This window comes from Miscanthus floridulus, chromosome 7 (genome assembly GCF_019320115.1).
Source record: "Miscanthus floridulus cultivar M001 chromosome 7, ASM1932011v1, whole genome shotgun sequence".
Lineage (NCBI taxonomy): Eukaryota > Viridiplantae > Streptophyta > Magnoliopsida > Poales > Poaceae > Miscanthus > Miscanthus floridulus.
Window position 1 is genome coordinate 96,753,563 of NC_089586.1, and position 23,008 is coordinate 96,776,570.

Sequence of the window (23,008 nt, forward strand, 5' to 3'; positions counted from 1 at the left end):
GTTCATAGGTCGCCGTAGGGTCAGTACTCGCCAGTCACTAGAGCAAGCGGAACAGCCTGAGCGGGGCATGCTTCACTGCTCCCCTCGGGCTCGGGATCCCATCCTCTCTCCTCCAAGGCTCGTAGCACAAGAAGACGGTTGAGGCGTTTTCTCCGTGGCCTTGGCTACTGTTGTCTCCTTGAATTGGTAGGCTCCCTTGCGCCATGGTCATTTTCAGTGGAATTTATTGCTTCATGTATGTAATACCGATAGTTGGTACAAAATATTCAAAATATAGGTACTGATGATCCACGCGCGCTCGCACTTATAGAAGTTTTATAAGTCTAATATGCGACAAGCTAATTCAGATTTTCCATATGCAGATCAGTTGCATCTGTAGGGTAGACTTGTACATACTTTCATATCTGCAAATGCGACTTTGAAGTTCTGTGTTGAATACACGTGATGGCCGTGCTATTGATAATGTCATGAAAGGACAACGAAGTTGGTACTGTCATGCAAGGACATTGAAGGGAAGAGTGAGTTTGCCATATCTTTCTATTCTCATATATGAGTGTCAATTCACATTAGTCTGATGCCTACTGGAATCATGTGCTAGCCTGATTATGACAAAAAGTGCAGCAACATGTTGTGGTTGAAATCATGTATTAGTCTGATGCCTACCGGAGCCACTGATTGAGCCATTGGCAATTGATATCAAATTATCAATAGACTTGTCGACAACCACAACTATGTTCTTATAGAACCTTATCTTTAATACAGGGACCTGATGCTATACCCTATATGCATCTATAGAAAATATAGAAGGGATACAAGCCATCATATAGAAGGATACAAGCCATCTGGTCTACAATACATTGTGCATATTACACATAAAATGAATCTGTGTGAAACAATCTCATCCAAAGATACGAAATTAAATGTAACTTCTAAATATATGATATCTCAGATGCAGCAGTATATAAGCAAACCCTCTATAATCTTAGCATAATGTAGTTAGCGTCGCCTAAACGAAGATACAAATTCTTGTTCCAAACTGTAGCATCTCGAGGTCTCTTGAGGTGGTGTATGTGCAACATTAATAAGATCGATATGTTTAAGTGAGTTCTTAGATTTTCCACATAGCAAAGGCTCAACATCTCCATCTTTTTCGGGTAAATGATGTCTTTTTCTCATCCTCATTGTTCTTAAGAATTGCAACCTCATCTCCACTTCTTTCATAGACGGTCGCTCTCCTCCTTTTACCCTTAAGCATGCTTCTGCAAGTGAGGCAATTTCACTAATCTCTTCCTGGTCTGCTTCTTCCACAACTTGAGTATCCATTATTTCAATAAGAGACCATTGGTGAAGTCCTTCAATGAAGAAATGGGACAAACTTTGCTTTGCACCTAAATCATTAATAAAAATTGGCTTCTTTCTTGTCAAGAGTTCCACAAGTATTACTCCAAAACTGTATACATCACTCTTCTCTGTTAGTTGACCGGTATGATAATACTCTGGATCCAAGTAACCAAATGTTCCTTGAACATTTGTCACCACATGGGTCTCATCAAGTGAAAGAGATCTTGAAGCACCAAAATCTGAAACCTTTGTGGTGAAGTTGTCATCCAAGAGTATATTTGAAGACTTCACATCTCTGTGAAAAATTGGTATTGTAGCTGCTGAGTGTAGATAAGCCAGAGCCCCTGCTGCTTCTGTTGCAATCCTAATGCGATCATCCCATGAAAGCAAGCATTTTAATGTAGTATCAGTGTGAAGAAGTTCATACAGAGTTCCATTTGAAATGAATTCATATACAAGCAAGGGCACCATATCTTCTAGGCAGCAACCAAACAGTTTCACCACATTACGATGACTGATTTGAGACAAAATGACAACCTCATTGATAAATTGGTCTATCTCTATTTGCTCCACTATTTTGGATTTTTTTATAGCCACCACACGTTGGTATGATAGAATCCCTTTATAAACTGTTCCATGCCCTCCACGACCAAGAACACGAGTAGCATCAAAGTTGTTAGTCGCCTCCTCTAGTTCCTCCAATGAGAATATCTTTGTTTTGCTTGTAGCGCTTTCATCTGAGATCAGTTGCTTTAAAAATAGCAAACCTTGATTTTTCTTGAAGTATGCTCGTCGGATTCTCTTTTGGATGCCTTTCTTCCACTTATTGACAAGTAGAATTGCACACAATGCAATAAATATGGAGCCAAGGCCACAACCAATTCCAATTGCAATACCTATATGCATTTGCTGTGGTTATAAGACCATGTTAATGTTACAAAATGTAATTGCAAGGGGATTTTGTTTGCTATGACTTACCCAAAAGAAGGTTCCGTTGCTTAGTCGATATGACACACTGCCCCTTAATAGAATCAAATGCTTTACTGTGAGGGCATGGCGTGCATTTATAGCTTCCAGGGATATTTTCACATGTACCATTGCGGTAGTTTGGCAGCGAGCATTCATCAATATCTGTAGACATCTAATTTGTTATTCAATATTTATATTGACCGTTACAAATATACTCTCCCCGTTACAAATTATAAGATGTTTTAGCTTTTCTGGATACATTAAATTTACTATGTATCTAGACATTAGTGTATAAGTAAGTACATAGGAAAGTCTATATATCTAGAAAAACCAAAATGTCTTGTAATTTGGAATTGTGAGAGTATCATATATTCTTGTATTATACTATGCTGAAAACAAATCCAATGTTTATATAATTTGATCCGATTGAACTTCGAATTACAGCTCTGTTAGAGCATGTGATCCGACTAATATGCATTCCATCTTGGGTATGAGTGATGTAATGCTCTGTAGACGTACTGAACTACTGATCGATGAGAGGGATGTACTTTTGCAGCCGCCCTGTATGTACGGATTTCCTTGGAAGCCGGAAGAATAATTGCAACGATACCCCATAAATATGACCCCATGGGTTACGTGTAGACAAGAACTGTTTGTGCTACGGCATGCATAGTTGCTATTATTCTGCTTAGCTTGCTGACAAGTTGAATTGGTTATTGCCCATCTTATAACAATGTCATATTCCATAGAAAAATCAAATTGATCTTCGACAGGGCCCTCGAAGTCAGTATTTCCTTGCTCGTTGGTATTAACCATTACCGTTTCTTTCATGGAGCTTGCATTGTTGTTTAGTGTATTGCTGACAATCAGAGTCCCATCTTCTACTGACACGTTAATCACGTGATATTGTGCACTTCCTGAGCTGAAAAGTGTAGTGTTACCTGCTGTACAATTAAGCTCGAACCTTTTGTTTCCATAACAATCTTCTTCGAGGCCGAAAGGGAAGGGAATGGTCATGTTTCCACATGACCTCCGGCAATGCTCTTTAGGCTTCGGGTTGTAATCTGCACCATAATAAATTGACAAGGAGTAAGAACAAGATGATTGAAATGATATGTTTGTGATATTTTCATTTTTTAGATAAAAGCAAGCAAGTAGAACCTTGTTTCAGCATGCATCCATCTGAAAGGTAAGCATTGGACGTGTAAAAATCATTGGAGCAGTCGCAGGTGTAACCTCCATTGTATGCATTTCTACAAATGCTGTCGGTGCCACCACAAGCATAGCTTGCCTTGTTCATCTGCGCGATTTCGCAGCTTGGTTGGTCCATGATGGCAACCTCAAGTGCAGCGCCAACAATCTTGCTTGCATTTGTCCAACTTGAGAAAAGATGAGTCGCATTTTCCCTGTAATAATCTCTAATCGACATGAAAGCCATGATGCCAGGGTGCAGAGGATCTGACTGTGCTGCCATATTACCAGCCCGAAAAATTGTTCCTTGAAAGCCTGAGATGTCGTTTTGTGGACGGATGGAACAGCAACCAAACCCATTGCAAGGCCCTTGATTTGGCAATACCTTGTCGTGGCACCTGCTCATGCAGGAGCCGATTGGGTTTCTCACAGAGTCAAACAAGTCAACATCAAAATCGCAGCCAAGGAAGAAGAAAGTGTTATAATAACTGGAGATAGTAATACCCTTGGCGGGGGAATTCCAAGATATATTGTGGGTGTTCATACCAGATTCTTCCAAGCTACTGTCGAAGAACATAGCTGGGATGAGTACCGCGGAACCATACATGCCAGTAATCTGAATTGTGCTGTTACCGAGAAACAACTTTGGAGGTTGGGTGGTGTGGTTGCAGGTAAGCTCGAAGCCTTGTCGGAAGCAGGCGGGCCCTATGCCGAAGGGGCAGTGATGAGCTAAGGAGGCAGCGGACGGGATTCTGGGTTTACGGGACTCGGACTACGCATATTTAAAGGCCACCGATACTCCTGTCCGGAGCAAAGATTGTAACGCGCGGTCATGGTTCACGCGCGGTCGCTAGCGTCTAGACTACGTATGACTGTCTGGTCTGGTAGACTTTGAATTGGCACACAGTATGGTCAGCACTCAGCAGAGTTTTTTTTTTTTTTTTTTTTTTTTTTTTTTTTTTTTTTTTTTTGCCTATCCGACTCTCTAGTACGCGTCACTGCTCCCCAACAGCAACTTAAGAGTTGGTTTGGGACTCTCTCTGCGGTCCAGACCTACTGGACACTTCTGGCCCCTATTCCATGGACTTCACAGTTCACAGGTCCACACGTTGAGTACGTGACTCCGAGTCGTGATCTGCACGTTCCAGGTCCCACCACACTGACACGAAACGATCTTCCTATTAAGAAACTTCCTAGAGCATTCCATCCTCTCCCAAATCGAAAGGCAAGGATCCAAGGTGAAGAGCTGTACTTGGAGCTGAACTCTCAACTCGGAGGGCAGCGCCAAATGAGCTCATCAACCACCCCTTGCCCCAAGTTTACTTCTGTTAGTCGATCCCAGAGCTTTAGTATGTACCAGCGCCTGGACTGAGACGCCTCCAGTGATCTCTCAAATCCACTGCCCGTTTGCAAGGGCTTGCGCAACCGATTGCGTTTTCTGCTTACACTTGCAGACCAGCTGCGAGAGGGCTGAGGCTACCTCCGAATCTGTCGGGTTTTGAAAGTTAAAAGGCTATTATGTTACCGGTATTCGAGTTTTAGAGTGTTTTTTAAAATTCAGTGAGAAATTCAGGAAAGCTTTGTGTTACACTCAACCGGCGTACATACGCTGGACGCTGGCGCAACGCCGAGACCAGGACAGACAGCTAGCCTTTGACAACGCGAACCTACATGTTTGTGCAGGTGGCTGAGTGGCTCCGTAACAAGCAGCTGTTCGTACTTGATAGGTTGGGCCATCTAGTTTTGCTTCATCTAGAACGAATTCGATTTCTACACCTGAAGACACTAATGCCTTTACATTAACAAGATATAACCTATCTAGCCTTTCACTTCGTTGTGCTGTAAATCCTCTGTTCTATTCCACGTGCCAAGATCTCTGGTTTGTACTAGAACAACTACAGGTTAATATGAAGTGTTACTTTGTCTGAATATATGCAGGTTTGAGTTCAAGCTGGCCAGCACGCGAGGACACTCGTCCGAGCATGAAATGGCAGGCATGTCAAAATCTCATTGCAGTGCAACTTCAAAGTACGTTTCTTTGTGTCTTTGCAATTGTATATCCGGTCAGACTCCGACCGTCGAATTCACTCTTATTCTATCCCGATTCCCAAGTCAATTTTAAAGTTCGGCATGGTTAGCGTCCAGATGTCCGGACAGAGGCCTATGTCCAGACGCCAACGCCTCTTGCTACATTTCACGCGCGTCTGGCGCATGTGGGAACCTCCGTGCCTCCCCGTCCGGATGCCCGCGCCCCTTCTGGTTCCTGCGCCCGCATGCACACGGGCCATGCACCCCTGCCTCCATCCCCCCTTCACTTCACACGTTCGTGACCCCGCACCCCTGCCTCTATTCCCCTCCGCTTCCTACGCGCATGCACGGCACCCCACCACCTACAGCAGGCGGGTCCCGTTGCAACATGTGCAACATAAGATCACTTCTGCAGCCGAAACACTTGCAACATATGTCTGAAACACTTGCAAAACACCTAAAAACACTTGAAAAACACGTGTGTAGCCATTGCAAAACATATGTAACATCTAGATGAAACACTTACAACATACGTATAAAACACCTGAAACACTTGAAACATACTCTTACAACATGCATGTATATGCAACACCCATATCTATTTTGCTACATCTAGATCAAACACTTGAAACATACGTCTAAAACACCTAAAATATTTGAAAATATACGCTTAACATGTGTATATTATCATTGCAACATATGCAACATCTCAGATATACTTTTACAACATCCAGATCAAACACTTGAAACATAAGTCTAGAACGCCTGAAACACTTGAAACATGACGTCGCCGCGCTGCCACGTCCTACCTAGTGGGGAGACGTCAGCCTAGTGTACACCTTAGCTGCAGGACGTCGGCCCGTCGCTCCTCCTATAGATTCTCTCGAGCCTACTCGTGGCCCAGGCTCATGCCCGTCGGTGCAGTCCGCTGCTGCTTCTCCAGCATCGATGTTGCTCGGTCATAGTCGTCCAAAGACGTCCGCTCGCGGGGGACGGGGCACGGCGCGACCGGCGATGGGGCACGGCGCGGTGTGGGACAGGTGCGCTGTTGGGGACGGGGGCGCGGCGGGGCGAAGTGCGGCGGGCGTATGTTTGGTGACACCGCGACACCAATGTGAGTGCGAGTGTGGAAATTTTCGGAGATGGAAAAGACGTAGAGGTGTTGTCGGTGTTTCGAGTTGCCACCGACTAGTAAATTTTTAATATTGCGCGTCTGGCTCGAATGGTGTGCTAAGAGGACACGAGGTTTATACCGGTTCAGGCAGAATGTCCCTACGTCCAGTTCGTTGCTGCTGCTCGTGTTACTAGCACTGAAAGTTCATAGTAGGGGTTACAAACGGTCGTGAGAGGGACGGGTCCCAAGTCCCTGATGAGAGGAGCGAACGGGTGCAGAGAGCTCGGTCGCTTCCTAGCTGTGTGCTTGTGTGTTTTGATCGGTTCGGGGTTCGATGGATTCGAGTCCCAATTGATGCGATGTGTTGCGATGCTTTGTGATGCCCTTTATAGGACACCCTGCTTTCCCTTTTACAGGACAAAGGAAAGCACGAGTTATAGTGGAGGGAAAAGAGGAGGATGAGAAGGAGAAGTCCTCCAGGATCGCTGGGCCCTTCTTTTCCTTCATGTGGGTCCCGCCGACCCTATAGACGTCAACAGGGATAGCTCCACGTCGTAGCCTTGTCCGTCACTGGAGCCATGTGCAGGCGTCGTCTCTCGGTCGTGGCGCTCCACTCCGTCCTGGCGGACGTCGTGGTGGGCTGACGCGCCTGTCAATGCTCGTACGAGGGTTAGGCAGAACAGCACTGGTACGCCCGATGCTGTTCCTGATGTGAATCCCTAGGTATGGCCCGTCACAACCACGGGTTATATCGGGGCATCCCGGTCACCTCCCTGGTGTCAGAGCTTTGACCCAGGCCCATTCGCATGGACCTGGAGTGGTTGGCGGCGGTATGGATCTTAGTCGGGCGAGACGGATCCTCCGACCTCAGGGTCGGTCGGGGCGGAGCCCGCCCCTAGAGACCAGGCGAGGCAGAGCTAGCCCTCAGAGGGTCAGGCAAGGTGGAGCCCCTGGCTTCGGTGTCGGGCGAGGCGGAGCCAACCCTCAGAGGCTGGGCGAGGCATAGCCACCCCTCAGAGGTCGAGCGAGGCGGAGCCTATGGCCTCGGTGTCGGGTGAGGCGGAGCCCGCCCTCAAAGGTCTGGCGAGGCGGAGCTAGCCCTCAGAGGCTGGGCGAGGCGGAGCTAGCCCTTAGAGGTCGGGCGAGGCGGAGCCTGCGGCCTCGGCGTCGAGCGAGGCGGAGCCCGTCCGCAGAGGCCGGGCGAGTCGTAGCCCACCCTCATAGGCCGGGCGAGGAGGAGCCACCCCTCAGAGGTCGGGCGAGGCGGATGAAAGCTCTAGTTTGGTTTTGGTGAATTGATGAAACCCTAAGTGCTAACCTAGTTTATCAAGTGATCATGAGATAGGTAGCACATTCCTAGTGGTGAAGCAAATGAAGATCATGACATGATGATGGTGATGCCATGGCGATGATCAAGTGCTTGGACTTGAAAATAAGAAAGAGAAAAACAAAAGGCTCAAGGCAAATGTATAAATGGTAGGAGCCATCTTGTTTTGGTGATCAAGACACTTAGCGAGTGTGATCACATTTAGGATCGATAGCCGTACTATTAAGAGGGGTGAAACTCGTATCAGAATGCAGTTATCAAAGTGCCACTAGATGCTCTAACTCATTGCATATGCATTTAGGATCTAGTGGAGTGCTAACACCCTTAAAAATGTTTGTGAAAATATGCTAACATATGTACACATGGTGATACACTTGGTGGTTGGCACATTTGAGCAAGGGTAAGAGATTTCACCAGCGGAGTGTCCGCCCATAGAGTGTGGATAGTCCGACGGTGCCACCGGTGCCCTAGATAAAAAAGACGGAGGTCACTGTAAGTGATCGGATGCTGGTCTCGGTAGGACCGGCGCGTCCGGTCAAGTGGAGCATGAAGACGCTGGCGTCGGTCTTCGACCAGACGCTGGGTGACTAAGCGACCGGACGCTGACAGGGTGCGTCTGGTCCAACTGACATGGCAGCGCACAGGAGAGTCGTCGTGTGACCGGACGCTGGGTGTGTTCGATCGTGAAAAGTCGTCTCTGGATGCTTACTGGAAATGACTGGATGCTGGGGTTCAGCATCCAGTCACTTTGAGCTGCTACGTCCGGTCATCACTTGACCGTTGAGATCGGGCGATCAACATTTGAAGAGAGGGGACACGTGGCAGGCATCGCGTGAACCGGACGCTGTGGTCCAGCGTCCGGTCAATATGACCGGAGCGTCCAGTCACCCCATGTTGTGCCCAGTGAAGGGGTACAACGGCTCTATTTTGTGGGGGCTTCTATTTAAGCCCCATGGCCGGCTCAAGCTCACTCTTTTGGCCATTTGCATTGACATAGCAACCTTGTGAGCTTAGCCAAAGCCCTCCCACTCATCTCCATCATTGATTCATCATCTTTGTGAGATTAAGAGTGAATCCAAGTGCATTGCTTGAGTGTTTGCATTTAGAGGCACTTGGTGTTCGTGTTTCACTGCGGGATTCGCTTGTTACTCTTGGTGGTTGCCGCCACCTAGACGGCTTAGAGCAGCGAGGATCGTCGTGCGGAGGTTGGTGATTGTGAGGGGTTCTTGACCTTTCCTCGGCGGATAGCCAAAAGGTACTCTAGTAAATTGCTCGTGGCTTGTGTGATCATCATCTTGTGTTGGTTGTGCGGCACCCTATTGAGGGTTTGGCGTGTGATGCCAATTAGCGCGTGAACCTCCAAGTGAGTGTATCGCCACAACGAGGAGTAGCTTGTCGGCAAGCAAGTGATCCTCGGTAAAAATCATTGTGTCATCATTTGATTCTGAGGTGATTGATCTACATTGGTATTCATCCTTGTGATTGATTGGTTCACTTCTCGACATGACGTGTTGTTGTAGAAATTCTTAATAGGCTATTCACCCCATCTAACCATTAGGACCTTTCAAGTGGTATCGGAGCGGAGGTCACCGTGATTTGAGGCTTAACAACCTTCGGTGTAAAAATAGCTCAAATCAACAATATCAAGAAGCCACCCCAATTTGATGGCACAAATTATCCGTATTGGAAATCAAAGATGACCACACATATGAAGTCAATCAATAGGAAAGTGTGGAAGGTGGTAGAACCCAAAATTGAGATTGGTGATCCGGAGAATCCCACCGCGGCCGAAGAAGTGCTTCTCCAAAACAATGACATTGCTCTAAGTGTCATTCATGATGCAATTGATGAGAGAACATTTGAGCAAATAAGAATATTCTTTCTGCTGCCCATAGGAAGCACCGATGCGACTGGGCTCCCCAAAATAATAGCCCTCCTAATATGTAAATAAGAGCCTAATTAAACTTCTTTCTGCTGCCCATAGGAAGCACCGATGCGACTGCATCGGTCGCAACCTTCCGACTTCTGACACCATCAGCACCTACACACTGCATCCGCAAGTCCGCGACTAGCCGACTACGATCTTGGCATCGGCTATGGCCTACGGAAGGAACAGATGAAGCGACCTTCTCCTGGCTGCTGCGGTGCTTCTGGTCGGTCGGCAGGTGAGTCCTTCCTTGCTCCTGCTAGCGTATGCTACTCTCCTTGTTAATTTAATTCTACATGCGTAGTACTATTAAAATCCTACAAGCTTAGTACTTGACACAAGAAAGGCTCAATGGAGTAGCGACAAGGGCAATTGAAAATGATATTCTGAAGAGGGTTCAATATGAAGATATAAATTATTTTTAGTTTGCACTCTGGAATTGGAAGTAGTGTTAATGCCTTAAAAATGTAGCTGAAGACTGAACTATTTCTCCCACATTGGTCAGCTCGCTCGCTGCAACAGTCGGAGGTGTTCAATGGAATAAATTGCTATAGTCCTGTACCTATAACTCCTAAATTTTAGGACAATTGTAGTTAAATGGTTACCACTTGCTAATTGCCTTTAATAATTGCTTTGGACATAGGCTATTGCTTACTATTAGCAACTTGCAGTTACTACCCTTCTTTATATTTTTCTATTTTTGTGATTTGTGATCTGGATAGATACCATTCTGATGGTGAGTTTAATGGGGATGTGTCTTTTGTCTATATCTGAGCGTGCATACTATTTACCACAAGCATGATCTGTCCTGCATCTGAACTTTTTGCACAGGCGGCCCTGGCAGTGGCAAGGGAACTTGGTGTTCCAAGATTTATACTGAAGTTTTGTTGCCTAGTGGCTAAATTAGAACCCTGTAATTTCAGTCAATTAGAACTCGGTTATTTTAAACAAATAACTTCTTTGTATTAGGGCAAGATGGGCAAGCAATCTATTGTGCAGGAGTTTTGTCATTGTTAGGCAGCTGGTCCTTCTCTATTAGTAGGATGAAAAACAAAGCTTAAAACATGGTTGTACACTATGCTGAACCTTGTATGTTTTTAGGAACTTCTAGTTCTGGTTGAGGCCATTGACAATGCTAGTTATCGCTCTGCATATCAACCAAAATATGATAGGGCTACAGGTTGCTGACATATTGTAGCCACTGTTTTAGGCTTGCATTTGTAGTACATAGTAGGCCACCTGTAATATTGCTTATTTATCTTCGACCCTTTTTCTATATACAGTGGTGTTGATAAGTGGATCTTTAATCCATATTGTCTATAAAGCAGGCCACCTGTAGACAACTGCTGTTAACACATTAGTCTTTTTTAATTTAGTCATGGTGTTGATAATTGGGTCTTAATTCCATGCTCATGAGATGTGAATGTGGATTTTAGAACAATGTCTACACTGCTTCCTGAATCTGCATGCCTGTATTTTTATTGGTCATTCTTCTAATTTCCTATATTTTATAAATGAACTTCTATTACCACATTAGTTGAATACATAACATTTTTTTTCTTCTCTTCTCTTCGTAGGAGATGATCATGATCAGGGGATTCGCTTGTCCGTTGGTTTGAGGGATGATGAGCCAATTGAAACATGCAAACGTGATAAGGTTAGTTTCGGTCAGTCTGTCACATACTTAATGGCCTAGTCTCTTTGTAGCACATTCTTATATGTGGATGCCTTCATTTTAATGTTTGGCTGATAGATGCCAGTAGCACATCTCTGTTCCATTTATTTCCTATTTTAGGAGTAAGCATACATGCCATGTATTCACATGGAGCTAATCATATATGCTCAACTCAGATGAAAATGAAGTGCTCAAACCCATTAGAAATTATTTAACTGGGTGCTCCACTACACTTTATAAGCAAAGCCCATACTACAGCTAGATAGGAGTACAATCAGAATACAACTAAGATCATGCAGGAAAATGAGTCGGTCACACTTAATTCCAATTGTTACTCTGCATTTTAGCATATTTGGCATCAGCATGGTGTCATCAGAACCTTGATATCACTCAGTGAAACTAAAGTTCTCTTGTTTTTAACTGGATCACCTGTCCTGATTTTGACTCAACCTGGCACTCCGTCTTTTAATTAGCCGATGTTTCTGATTTTCCATTCTACTGTTTGTTTTTTTGGCCCTGCTGTGTTCCATAACCTTCATGTGATTGAAAGTCTGGCTGTGTTCTTGTTGCAGCTGTGGAACTCAGAAAGAAGTCATTATATTTAGAAAGATCCAATGGGTAGCTCTATTCCATAACCAGTTACTTGCCCTTACTGTGCATTATATTTAGAAAGACTCAATGGGTAGCTAACAGAAATTTTTATTTCTGCAGAAGTGGGCACAACTCTAGTGCTCTCGATGATGATGGCTTGCTAGACATTGATGGGACGGTCAACGCCAAGCCAACCTTTGCTGCCATGGTAGACATAGCTCATTAAATTTTGATGAGTAGAAACAAGTGTGTGTCAGATACCTTATGTGTTTGAGCAATGCTTGTGTCTAAGCCGAGTTTGACGTTGAATGGTTTCATTGATGATATGTACAGACAAATAATATTTTGGTTTAATGCCTTTGTCTAAATGATTTATTGACCATATATTGTTGTTATGAAAATTAATGGCGTGTCAATATTGTTGATGCTAGTAAACAAAGTGTTGCAATATGGACTATTGGCATCATTTGGTGTGGCAATATATGCAACCACAGAGATAGTGTGGCAATAGAGGGTCCATCTATTGCAATGCTATTGATGCATAGCAATAAGGTCTATTGCAACACCCATTGTTGTTGCTAGTGCACCTATTGCTACTTTTTGGGTATGTGGCAACATGTATCTTTGGCAACACTGGGTGTGTTGCAATAGTTACACAGTGGTTGCTTTATACTATGGCTTGCAACACTACATGATGTTGCAATAGGAGAAACCAAAATGAACCGTGGCGTAAACTTTAGACCACGGTTACTGTGGCAACGCCTCCCAACCAATTTTTTCTATTAAAATTTTGTCTATTGCAACCATTTTTGGCATATTGTAACACTTTTAGGACATTGCATCGGGGGTAAAACCTTGTAGTGAGTGTTACTAGAACTTAAAAAGTGTTACATCAGACAATCACTGTAACACTAGGCAAATGTTCTGATAGATAAATAAATGTGTTACAAACTATGCATTCTACAATAATGTGAAGTGTTACTAGAGCAAAAAAAAAGTGTTACAGCAAAAATTATTGTAACACGAGACAAATGTTCCTGTAGACAAGTAAACGTGTTACAACAAACCAGTCTATAGTAACATGGCCAATTGGAACACAACAAAAAATGTGTTACTAAGAGAGCTAGTAACACTTTTTTCAACCTATTGTAATACAAGTTGGTGTTACTATATCCCTGCATTGTAGTAGTGAATATTGAGATGGCTCATGAGGCTTGGAAGAAGGTGGAAGAATCATTTGTGGGCATTCAAGCCGTGAAGGGTGCAAAGGCATATATTCTCAAAGAGAAGTTTGCAAGCTTTAAGATGAAGGAGGATGAGAGTGTGCCGGAGATGTTCCATAGGCTTCAAGTGCTTGTCAATGATCTCAAAGCACTTGGAGAAGAGGTGAAGGACAAGGACTTCTCCCACAAGTTCTTGAGATGCTTACCTTCAAGATTTGGCACATTGGTCACTATTCTAGTGAGAAGTGGTTTGGACACCATGACACCAAACCAAGTGTTGGGAGATATAATGACCGATGATAAATATAGAAATGATGATGAGAAGGAAGAAAAGAAGGAGAAGAAAGATGAGAAGAAAGATGAGAAGAAGAAGAGTGTGGCATTCAAGGCCACATCATCCAAGGGCAAGGCAAAGCAAGAAACATCAAGTGAAGATGATGGTTCATGGGATGGTGATGATGATGAGAAGATGGCTCTTTTTGTCAAGAAATTTGGTAAATTCATGATGAAGAAAGGGTACCGTGCTAGAAGAAAGAAATCTTCATCCAAGAACAAGGAAGAGTCAAGAAGGTGCTTCAAATGTGGAGGCAAAGATCATCTTGTTGCTCAATGTCCATACAATAGCGACAATGATGATGACAACAAGAAGAACAAGAAGAAGGAGAAGAGGGAAAAGAAAGAGAAGAAGGACACGATGACCTTCAAGAAGAAGAAGGGTGGTTCATATGTAGTCACTTGGGATAGTGATGCTTCCTCAAGTGATGATGATGATAGTGATGATGAAAAGACCACCAAGAAGAAGGCACTTGCAAGCATTGCTATCAATGAGAAGTCTTCTCTCTTCGACACTCCATCATGCTTCATGGCTAAGGCCACTAAGGTACAAACTTGTGATGATGGAAGTGATGAGGAACATGAAAATGAAAATGATAGTGATAGTGATGATGATGAACCTACTAAAGATGAATTATTTGACATGCTAGAAGATGCTAAAGAACACTTTGACATCAAGAGAAGGGAATACAAAAGCTTGCATAAGAAACTAAAAGCCCTTAAGCAAGCCTTTGATGAGCTCAATGCATCTCATGAGAGGCTAGAGGATGCCCATGAGAAGCTTAGCAAGGCTCACAAGAAGCTTGAAAAAGCTCATTCCTCTTTGCTTGATGAGCAAAATAAAAAGAAGCATGTTGAGACTAGTGATGTAGGCTTAACTTGTGATATAATTGATGAATCATTATCTATGCCTATCATTGTTGCTCCCGCTAACCCTTCTTGTAGCATTTCTACTTCCACCTCATCTAGTAGTGATGGTTTCACTTGTGATACCTCACTAATGGTTGAGAATGAGAACCTCAAGAAGGAGGTCAACAAGCTCACTCACACCTTGGCTAAGGCCTATAGAGGTGAGGACCGCATGCTTATGTGCTTGGGTAGCCAAAGAGCTTCTCTCTACAAAGAGGGATTGGGCTATACCGCCAAGAAAGGCAAGATGGCCTTTGCTCCTCACAAGACTAGTTTTGTGAAGAACAATGGTTAGCTTTGCACTAGTTGCAAGCAAGTTGGTCATGTAGAGCAAAAGTGCATGAACAAGAAGTCACAAGCTAATGTATCCTCCATTAAGTTTAATTCTTTCTATGTGCTTACCAAGGGTGCAAATGGTGTAATGGCTAAGTTCATTGGTAAACCATGGATGGGCTCAAAGAAGAAAGCCATTTGGGTACCAAAGAGCTTAGTGACTAACCTTCAAGGACCCAAGCAAGTTTGGGTACCTAAAAGGAATTGATCTTCTTTTATAGGTCAATTACAAAGCCAGAGGAAGGCATTGGGTTCTTGATAGTGGGTGCACTCAACACATGACCGGTGATGCAAGAATGTTCAACTCAATCAACACCAATGGCAATGATGGTTATGATAGTATCACATTTGGTGACAATGGCAAAGGCAAGGTTAAAGGGCTTGGTAAGATTGCAATATCCAATGACATGAGCATATCCAATGTGTTGCTAGTAGAGAGCTTGAACTTCAATTTGCTATCCGTGGCTCAATTGTGTGATCTTGGATTCAAATGCATATTTGGGGTAGATGATGTAGAGATCATCAGTGTAGATGGCTCTAACTTGATCTTCAAAGGCTTTAGATATGAGAATCTATACTTGGTTGATTTCAATGCTAGTGAAGCTAAATTATCTACATGCTTGTTCACTAAGTCTAGCATGGGTTGGTTATGGCATAGAAGGCTTGGTCATGTTGGAATGAAACAATTAAATAGATTGGTTAAGCATGACTTGGTTAGAGGTTTGAAAGATGTTGTGTTTGAGAAAGATAAGCTTTGTAGCTCTTGTCAAACCAGAAAACAAGTTGAAAACACCCATCCTAAGAAAAGCATGATGAGCACTAGTAAAGCATTTGAGTTGTTGCACATGGATTTGTTTGGGCCAACACAATACAATAGCATTGGTGGTAACAAATATGGCTTTGTGATAGTGGATGATTATACTAGATACACTTGGGTATTCTTTCTAGTGGACAAAAGTGATGTGTTTGCAACATTCAAATCATTTGTTAAAGGCATTCACAATGAGTTTGAAACAACCATCAAGAGAGTTAGAAGTGGCAAGGGTAGTGTGTTCAAGAATACTAGAATTGATGAGTTGTGTGATGAATTTAGAATTAGACATCAATTCTCGGCCAAGTACACTCCACAATCAAATGGCCTTGTTGAGAGGAAGAATAGAACACTCATTGATATGGCAAGGTCTATGCTTAGTGAGTACAATGTGAGTCAATCCTTTTGGGCCGAAGCTATCAATATGGCGTGCTATTGTAGCAACCACCTCTATTGTCACCCATTGAAAGAGAAGACACCATATGAGCTCTTGAATAGTAAAAAGCCCAACATTGCATATTTTTGGGTCTTTGGTTGCAAATGCTATATCTTGAAGAAAGGAACTAGATTGGGCAAGTTTGACAAGAAATGTGATGAAGGATTCCTACTTGGATATTCAACTACAAGCAAAGCATATAGAGTTTGGAATTTGGATAGTGGTACTCTTGAGGAAGTTCATGATGTTGAATTTGATGAAACCAAGAGTTCACAAGAAGAGAATGAGAACTTGGAAGATGTTAGAGGCATTCAATTTTCAAATAACATGAAGAACATGGATGTTGGTGAATTAAGGCCTAGGCAAGTGAATGATGATGAAGATGAGCAAGTGCAAGTGCTCTCTAACTCAAATGTGGAAGATAATACAAATCAATCTAGTACAAGTGGCTCTCATGACAGTGAACAAAATCAAGTGGCTAGTACATCATCTCAACCCAATAATCAAGCAAGTGCAAGCAATCAAGTTCCAATCCTCCAACCAACAAATATTGCAAGGGATCATCCATTGGACACTATCATTGGTGATATTTCAAGAGGTGTGCAAATTAGATCAAGATTGGCTTCATTTTGCGAGCATTTCTCATTTGTGTCATCCATTGAACCAAAGAAAATAGATGAAGCATTGAAGGATGTTGATTGGGTGAATGCTATGCATGAAGAATTGAATAACTTCACAAGAAATCAAGTATGTGAATTAGTAGAGAGACCAAAGGGACACAATGTGATTGGAACCAAATGGGTCTTTAGAAACAAGCAAGATCAAGATGGGATAGTAGTAAGGAACAAAGCAAGATTGGTAGCACAAGGATATACACAAGTTGAAGGTCTTGACTTTGGAGAAACATATGCCCCGGTTGCTAGATTGGAAGCAATTAGAATCTTGCTAGCCTATGCTTGTGCCCACAACATCAAGCTCTACCAAATGGATGTTAAGAGTGCATTTCTCAATGGTTACATCAATGAAGAAGTATATGTTGAGCAACCTCCCGGTTTTGAAGATGACAAGAAGCCCGACCATGTGTACAAGTTGAAGAAGGCATTGTATGGCTTGAAGCAAGCACCTAGAGCATGGTATGAGAGATTGAGGGACTTCCTACTCTCTAAGGGGTTCATGATGGGCAAGGTTGACACCACTCTTTTCATCAAGAAGATTGGCGAAGACTTGTTTGTGTTGCAAATCTATGTAGATGACATCATATTTGGTTGAACCAATCAAGACTTTTGTGATGAGTTTGGAAAAATGATGGCTAATGAGTTTGAAATGTCCATGATTGGAGAGTTTGAGTTACTTCCTTGGTCTTCAAATCAAGCAATTGAAAAATGGTACATTTATGAGTCAAGGCAAGTATATCAAGGACATGATCAAGAAGTTTGGCATGAGTGATAGCAAAGTCATTAGTACACCGATGGGAACAAATGGCAACTTGGATAGTGATGCAAGTGGCAATATGGTGGATCAAAAATTGTATTGGTCTATGATTGGAAGCCTACTCTATGTGACCGCATCAAGGCCGGATGTCATGTTTAGTGTATGCATGTGTGCAAGATTTCAAGCCTCACCAAGAGAAAGCCATTTGAAGGCTACAAAGAGAATATTGAGGTACTTGAAGCATACACAAAATGTTGGTTTGTGGTATACCAAAGGAGCAAAGTTTGAGCTAGTTGGTTACTCCGACTCGGATTATGCGGGATGCAAGGTTCAAAGGAAGAGCACCTCGGGCACATGTCAATTGTTGGGAAGATCACTTGTTTCATGGTCATCAAAGAAGCAAAATAGTGTTGCATTATCAACCGCCGAAGCCGAATACATATCCGCTGGTAGTTGTTGTGCACAAATACTTTAGATGAAGGCCACTTTGATTTATTTTGGAATCAAGTTCAAAAAGTGCCATTGCTATGTGACAATGAGAGTGCAATTAAGTTAACAAACAATCCAATTCAACATGCAAGAACAAAGCACATTGATGTCCGCCACCATTTCATAAGAGATCACCAACAAAAAGGGGACATTTGCATTGAGAGTGTGGGCACCGAAGATCAACTTGCCGATATATTCACCAAGCCATTGGATGAGAAAAGGTTTTGCAAGCTAGGGAATGAGTTGAACATATTGGATTTCTCAAATATGTGTTGATGTACCCCCCACTTATATGACATGCCTCTCCTTCAAGCAATCAAAGGTAAAAGTTGATTGGCATGGCATACATCCTTGCTAAGGACTTGTTTAGTGCATTTAGACATCTTTCACATTTAATAGGCTCATTCAAGAAAATCAAATGAATTTGATGATTATATGGTACCACTATTGCTTCTATGCTTCATTTGGTCTAGTGGTAGCATATGACATGTTTATGGGCTTGTAAACCTAGTGTTTGATCTAGAAAATGAGCTCTAAGTGTTTAACTCAACATGGTACAAGATAACCCTTATTTGGAGGTGTGAAGAAGCTTGTGCTTGGACCAAACCGAGTTAAATGTCTTTGGCAAGTATTCTAGATTGAACCAAATTTGGGAAAATGATCCTCACCCCATTGATTGACATTGATAATCTCAACCTATCTACATTTTGAACCTTTGTGGTCATTGATGACAAAGGAGGAGAAAAACAAAGATATTAGTACATGGGGAGAAAAGCAAAGATATTAGTGTACTAAGATAGTGAAAAGACAACAAAGGGGGAAGAAATAAAGATATAAGTGATAGAGGGATAATTTGACATAGGGGGAGAGATATGACAAAGGAAGGGGATCAATTAAAATTTTGAGCACACAAGTAGGGGGAGCAAGCTCATGAACTTGTATGATGCATTTGAATGTGCATTTCATATGTTTGCTTGCATGGCACAAGTTTTAAATTTCAATATTCATGCTTGTGTGGTGTATGCTAGTTATAGGTTTGAATGATGAAATGAAAATCTAGCATGCATATGTTATCTAGTGATTTCACTTCCAAAGTGTTTCCAAGTGGTATAGAGCTAACCATGATGCTAAGGATGGTATATTGGTGCACTCCGATTGGTATCACGCTTCAAAGGTCCATCTTTTATACCTTAGCATCATTTGGTAGACATTGTCTCCAATATTTCCTATCTAAGCATATGTGCAAGCTTCAATCCAAACTCTTAGCACATATGTAGGGGGAGCAATTGCTACCATATGGGATTCATGAAACTTGTCCATATCCTTTACACATGGTAAATATGCTTGGGCAAGCAACATGGATTCAATTAAAATTCAATTCATATCTTTGTATAAGGGTTGTCATCAATTACCAAAAAGGGGGAGACTTAAAGCTCTAGTTTGGTTTTGGTGAATTGATGAAACCCTAAGTGCTAACCTAGTTTATCAAGTGATCATGAGATAGGTAGCACATTCTTAGTGGTGGAGCAAATGAAGATCATGACATGATGATGGTGATGCCATGGTGATGATCAAGTGCTTGGACTTGAAAATAAGAAAGAGAAAAGCAAAAGGCTCAAGGCAAAGGTATAAATGGTAGGAGCCATCTTGTTTTGGTGATCAAGACACTTAGCAAGTGTGATCACATTTAGGATCGATAGACGTACTATTAAGAGGGGTGAAACTTGTATCGGAATGCGGTTATCAAAGTGCCACTAGATGCTCTAACTCATTGCATATGCATTTAGGATCCAGTGGAGTGCTAACACCCTTGAAAATGTTTGTGAAAATATGCTAACACATGTGCACAAGGTGATACACTTGGTGGTTGGCACATTTGAGCAAGGGTAAGAGATTTCACCAGCGGAGTGTCCGCCCATAGAGTGCGGACAGTCCGACGGTGCCTCCGGTGCCCTAGATAGAAAAGACGGAGGTCACTGTAAGTGACCGGACGCTGGTCTCGGTAGGACCGGCGCGTCCGGTCAAGTGGAGCATGAAGACGCTGGCGTCGGTCTTCGACCGGACGCTGGGTCACTAAGCGACCAGACGCTGACAGGGTGCGTCTGGTCCAACTGACGTGGCAGCGCACAGGGGAGTCATCGTGTGACCAGACGCTGGGTGTGTCTGGTCGAACATGACCGGACGCGTCCGGTCGTGAAAAGTTGTTTCTGGATGCTTACTGGAAATGACCGGATGCTGGGGTTCAGCGTCCGGTCACTTTGAGCTGCTGCGTCCGGTCATCACTTGACCGTTGAGATCGGGCGATCAACATTTGAAGAGAGGGGACACGTGGCAGGCATCGTGTGACCAGACGCTGAGGTCCAGCGTCCGGTCAATATGATCGGAGCGTCCAGTCACCCCATGTTGTGCCCAGTGAAGGGGTACAACGGCTCTATTTCGTGGGAGCTTCTATTTAAGCCCCATGGCCGGCTCAAGCTCACTCTCTTGGCCATTTGCATTGACATAGCAACCTTGTGAGCTTAGCCAAAGCCCTCCCACTCATCTCCATCATTGATTCATCATCTTTGTGAGATTGGGAGTGAATCCAAGTGCATTGCTTGAGTGTTTGCATTTAGAGGCACTTGGTGTTCGTGTTTCGCTGCGGGGTTCGCTTGTTACTCTTGGTGGTTGCTGCCACCTAGATGGCTTGGAGCAGCGAGGATCATCGAGCGGAGGATGGTGATTGTGAGGGGTTCTTGACCTTTCCTCGGCGGAGTAGCTTGGGGGCAAGCAAGTGAACCTCGGTAAAAATCATTGTGTTATCATTTGATTCCAAGGTGATTGGTCTACATTGGTATGCATCCTTGTGATTGATTGGTTCCCTTCTCGACACGACGTGTTGTTGTAGAAATTCATAATAGGCTATTCACCCCCCTCTAGCCATTAGGACCTTTCAGCGGAGCCCGCGGCCTTGGTGTCGGGCGAGGAAGAGCCTGCGGCCTCGGTGTCGGGCGAGGCAGAGCCCACTCTCAAAGGTCGGGTGAGGTGGAGCCAGCCCTCGGAGGCCGGGCGAGACGGAGCCAGCCCTCAGAGGTCGGGCGAGGCGAAGCCCACGGCCTCGGTGTCGGGCGAGGCGTAGCCCGCCCTCAGAGGTCGGGTGAGGCGGAGCTAGCCCTCAGAGGTCGGGCGAGGCGGAGCTCGCCCCTAGAGGCCGGGCGAGGCAGAGCTTATACACCTGGGGTTGGCTAGAGCTGTAGTCACGCTCTTGACTACTCGAATGAATCAATATTGATGGTTATTAGCTCCTCCTCTTTGAGTACCCTAGTATTGGTCCCCGACAGTAGCCCCCGAGCCTACAGAGGAGTAGAATACTCCTTCGGAGGTTTTCCGATTAGGAGGACTATGAAGGCCTCAGCCTTCTTTTGTTGCCCACAGCGTGACTTGGGGGTGGTGATTCACGCACTGCCCATGCCGAAGAGATCGAGCAAGAACAAGAAAATGAGATACCGGGAGAGAAAGAACTGCAAAACGTGAATCAAAACACAAACTCAAATCTTGAAGCCACGAGGACAACCGGAGGTTAAGGCATCCATTCCCACTTAGATCAGGTTCAGAATTTGATTTACACAGATGAACGATTTGCTAAATCATCTGTGTATCACTAAAGAAGTCTAGAGGAAGAAGCCCTAATTAACAAGGATGAAAGAGAGACTGTCTAAAGAGATGAGGCTGATTGGGACAACCCTACTTTTATTATAGAGGCTATTACACATTTCTAATATACCCCTCGGTAATTAGAGCAAACCACCTAGCCCGAAAGGTATTATGGCCCAACTCAGAGATCCGCTGATTCGATGGCCACGCCCCTTCATGACTTAGCTTCGCCTTGAGGCAAGCTCGTGATGACACCACATGTCGCCACCGATTCTTGCCGGAACCACACCCAGGTTTGAGGCCAAAACCCGAAAATCGTCCACCGGTGGTTTTGAGGCCCAAACCAACAAACCACTCGCGGGTAGCGTACTCCATACGCTTGCCCCACGAACTCGACATGTGTCACCATTGTCCTTGACCACCCGGCCGTCAAGTCCTCCTGCGCCTCCGCTTGACTTGCCCGACCATCATCTTGACTTGGTCAACATGGGCCACTTCCCATGTACTCTTGCACTTGTCGATGACCCTAAGTGTTAGCCACCACGGTCAGTCACCCGGCTTCTTTGGTCCCTCGATCTAAGCCCCGACATCCGTCCTTCACCGCTCCTAGTCCATCGGCACGAACCTGCTTGACCTTCACCTTCGCCATTGACCATCGTCTTCGAGCTCCACACCTACGCATCACAAGCCAAGAGACATGTTGCACAACCCAAACTCATGCCTTGGTTAGTTTAACAACTTAACCCAAAGCGCTACTCATGTTGAAAATCACTCATCACAAATCGAACCACATGGGTACATTGACTATGTGTTCGCATGTTGCTTTATTGCATTGTTCAATCTAGATTTTTTAATATAATCGGCAACTCTTCTGCTTATTCGTTTTCAAAAGGTGATGCATCAAGAGACTATTCCTCAAATTTAGTGGAATGACTCCATTCCTTACACTAGTATTAATTATTAGCTTGTAAGGAATGAGGTGATGATACGTCAACTCATTTCATTCTACAAACCAAACAAAAAAATGAGGAGTAAGATGATGATGGACTAACCCATTCTTCAAACTAAATACCCTAGTAATTAGTTTATTTTTCACTCTAATCTATATGGATGGGAGAGATTGAGTATCCAAACAATAATGAGGATTCTTAACCTCTTTGGTGATGCTATTTTGAATTTAATCTTTGTTAATTAGTTTGTCAGACTTTTAACATAATTATTTATTCGGAGAGGCTAGCGCTCGGACG

At 43.8% G+C, this 23,008-nt stretch overlaps 1 protein-coding gene across 1 annotated transcript; it reads right to left on the reverse strand.

The window, feature by feature from the left end:
* Positions 1-996: 996 nt before the first annotated feature.
* Positions 997-22,410, reverse strand: LOC136465909 (wall-associated receptor kinase 5-like). The gene is made up of 5 exons (XM_066464463.1): positions 22,387-22,410; positions 3,472-4,273; positions 2,859-3,374; positions 2,320-2,472; positions 997-2,237 (listed from the first exon to the last, which is right to left on the reverse strand). The coding sequence occupies exons 1-5, from the start codon at positions 22,408-22,410 to the stop codon at positions 997-999; spliced, it is 2,736 nt and encodes a 911-aa protein (XP_066320560.1).
* Between the last annotated feature and the right edge of the window lie 598 nt (positions 22,411-23,008).

What these genes read in the sequence shown, in the direction of transcription:
- LOC136465909 (XM_066464463.1), bottom strand. Translation starts at nt 22,410, where the DNA reads ATGGCGAAGGTGAAGGTCAAGCAG. An exon ending in TGGATGCATGCTGAAACAAG is followed by an intron (nt 3,375 to 3,471) that starts GTTCTACTTGCT and finishes ATTATGGTGCAG; the next exon opens with ATTACAACCCGAAGCCTAAA. An exon ending in CATACAGGGCGGCTGCAAAA is followed by an intron (nt 2,473 to 2,858) that starts GTACATCCCTCT and finishes AGATGTCTACAG; the next exon opens with ATATTGATGAATGCTCGCTG.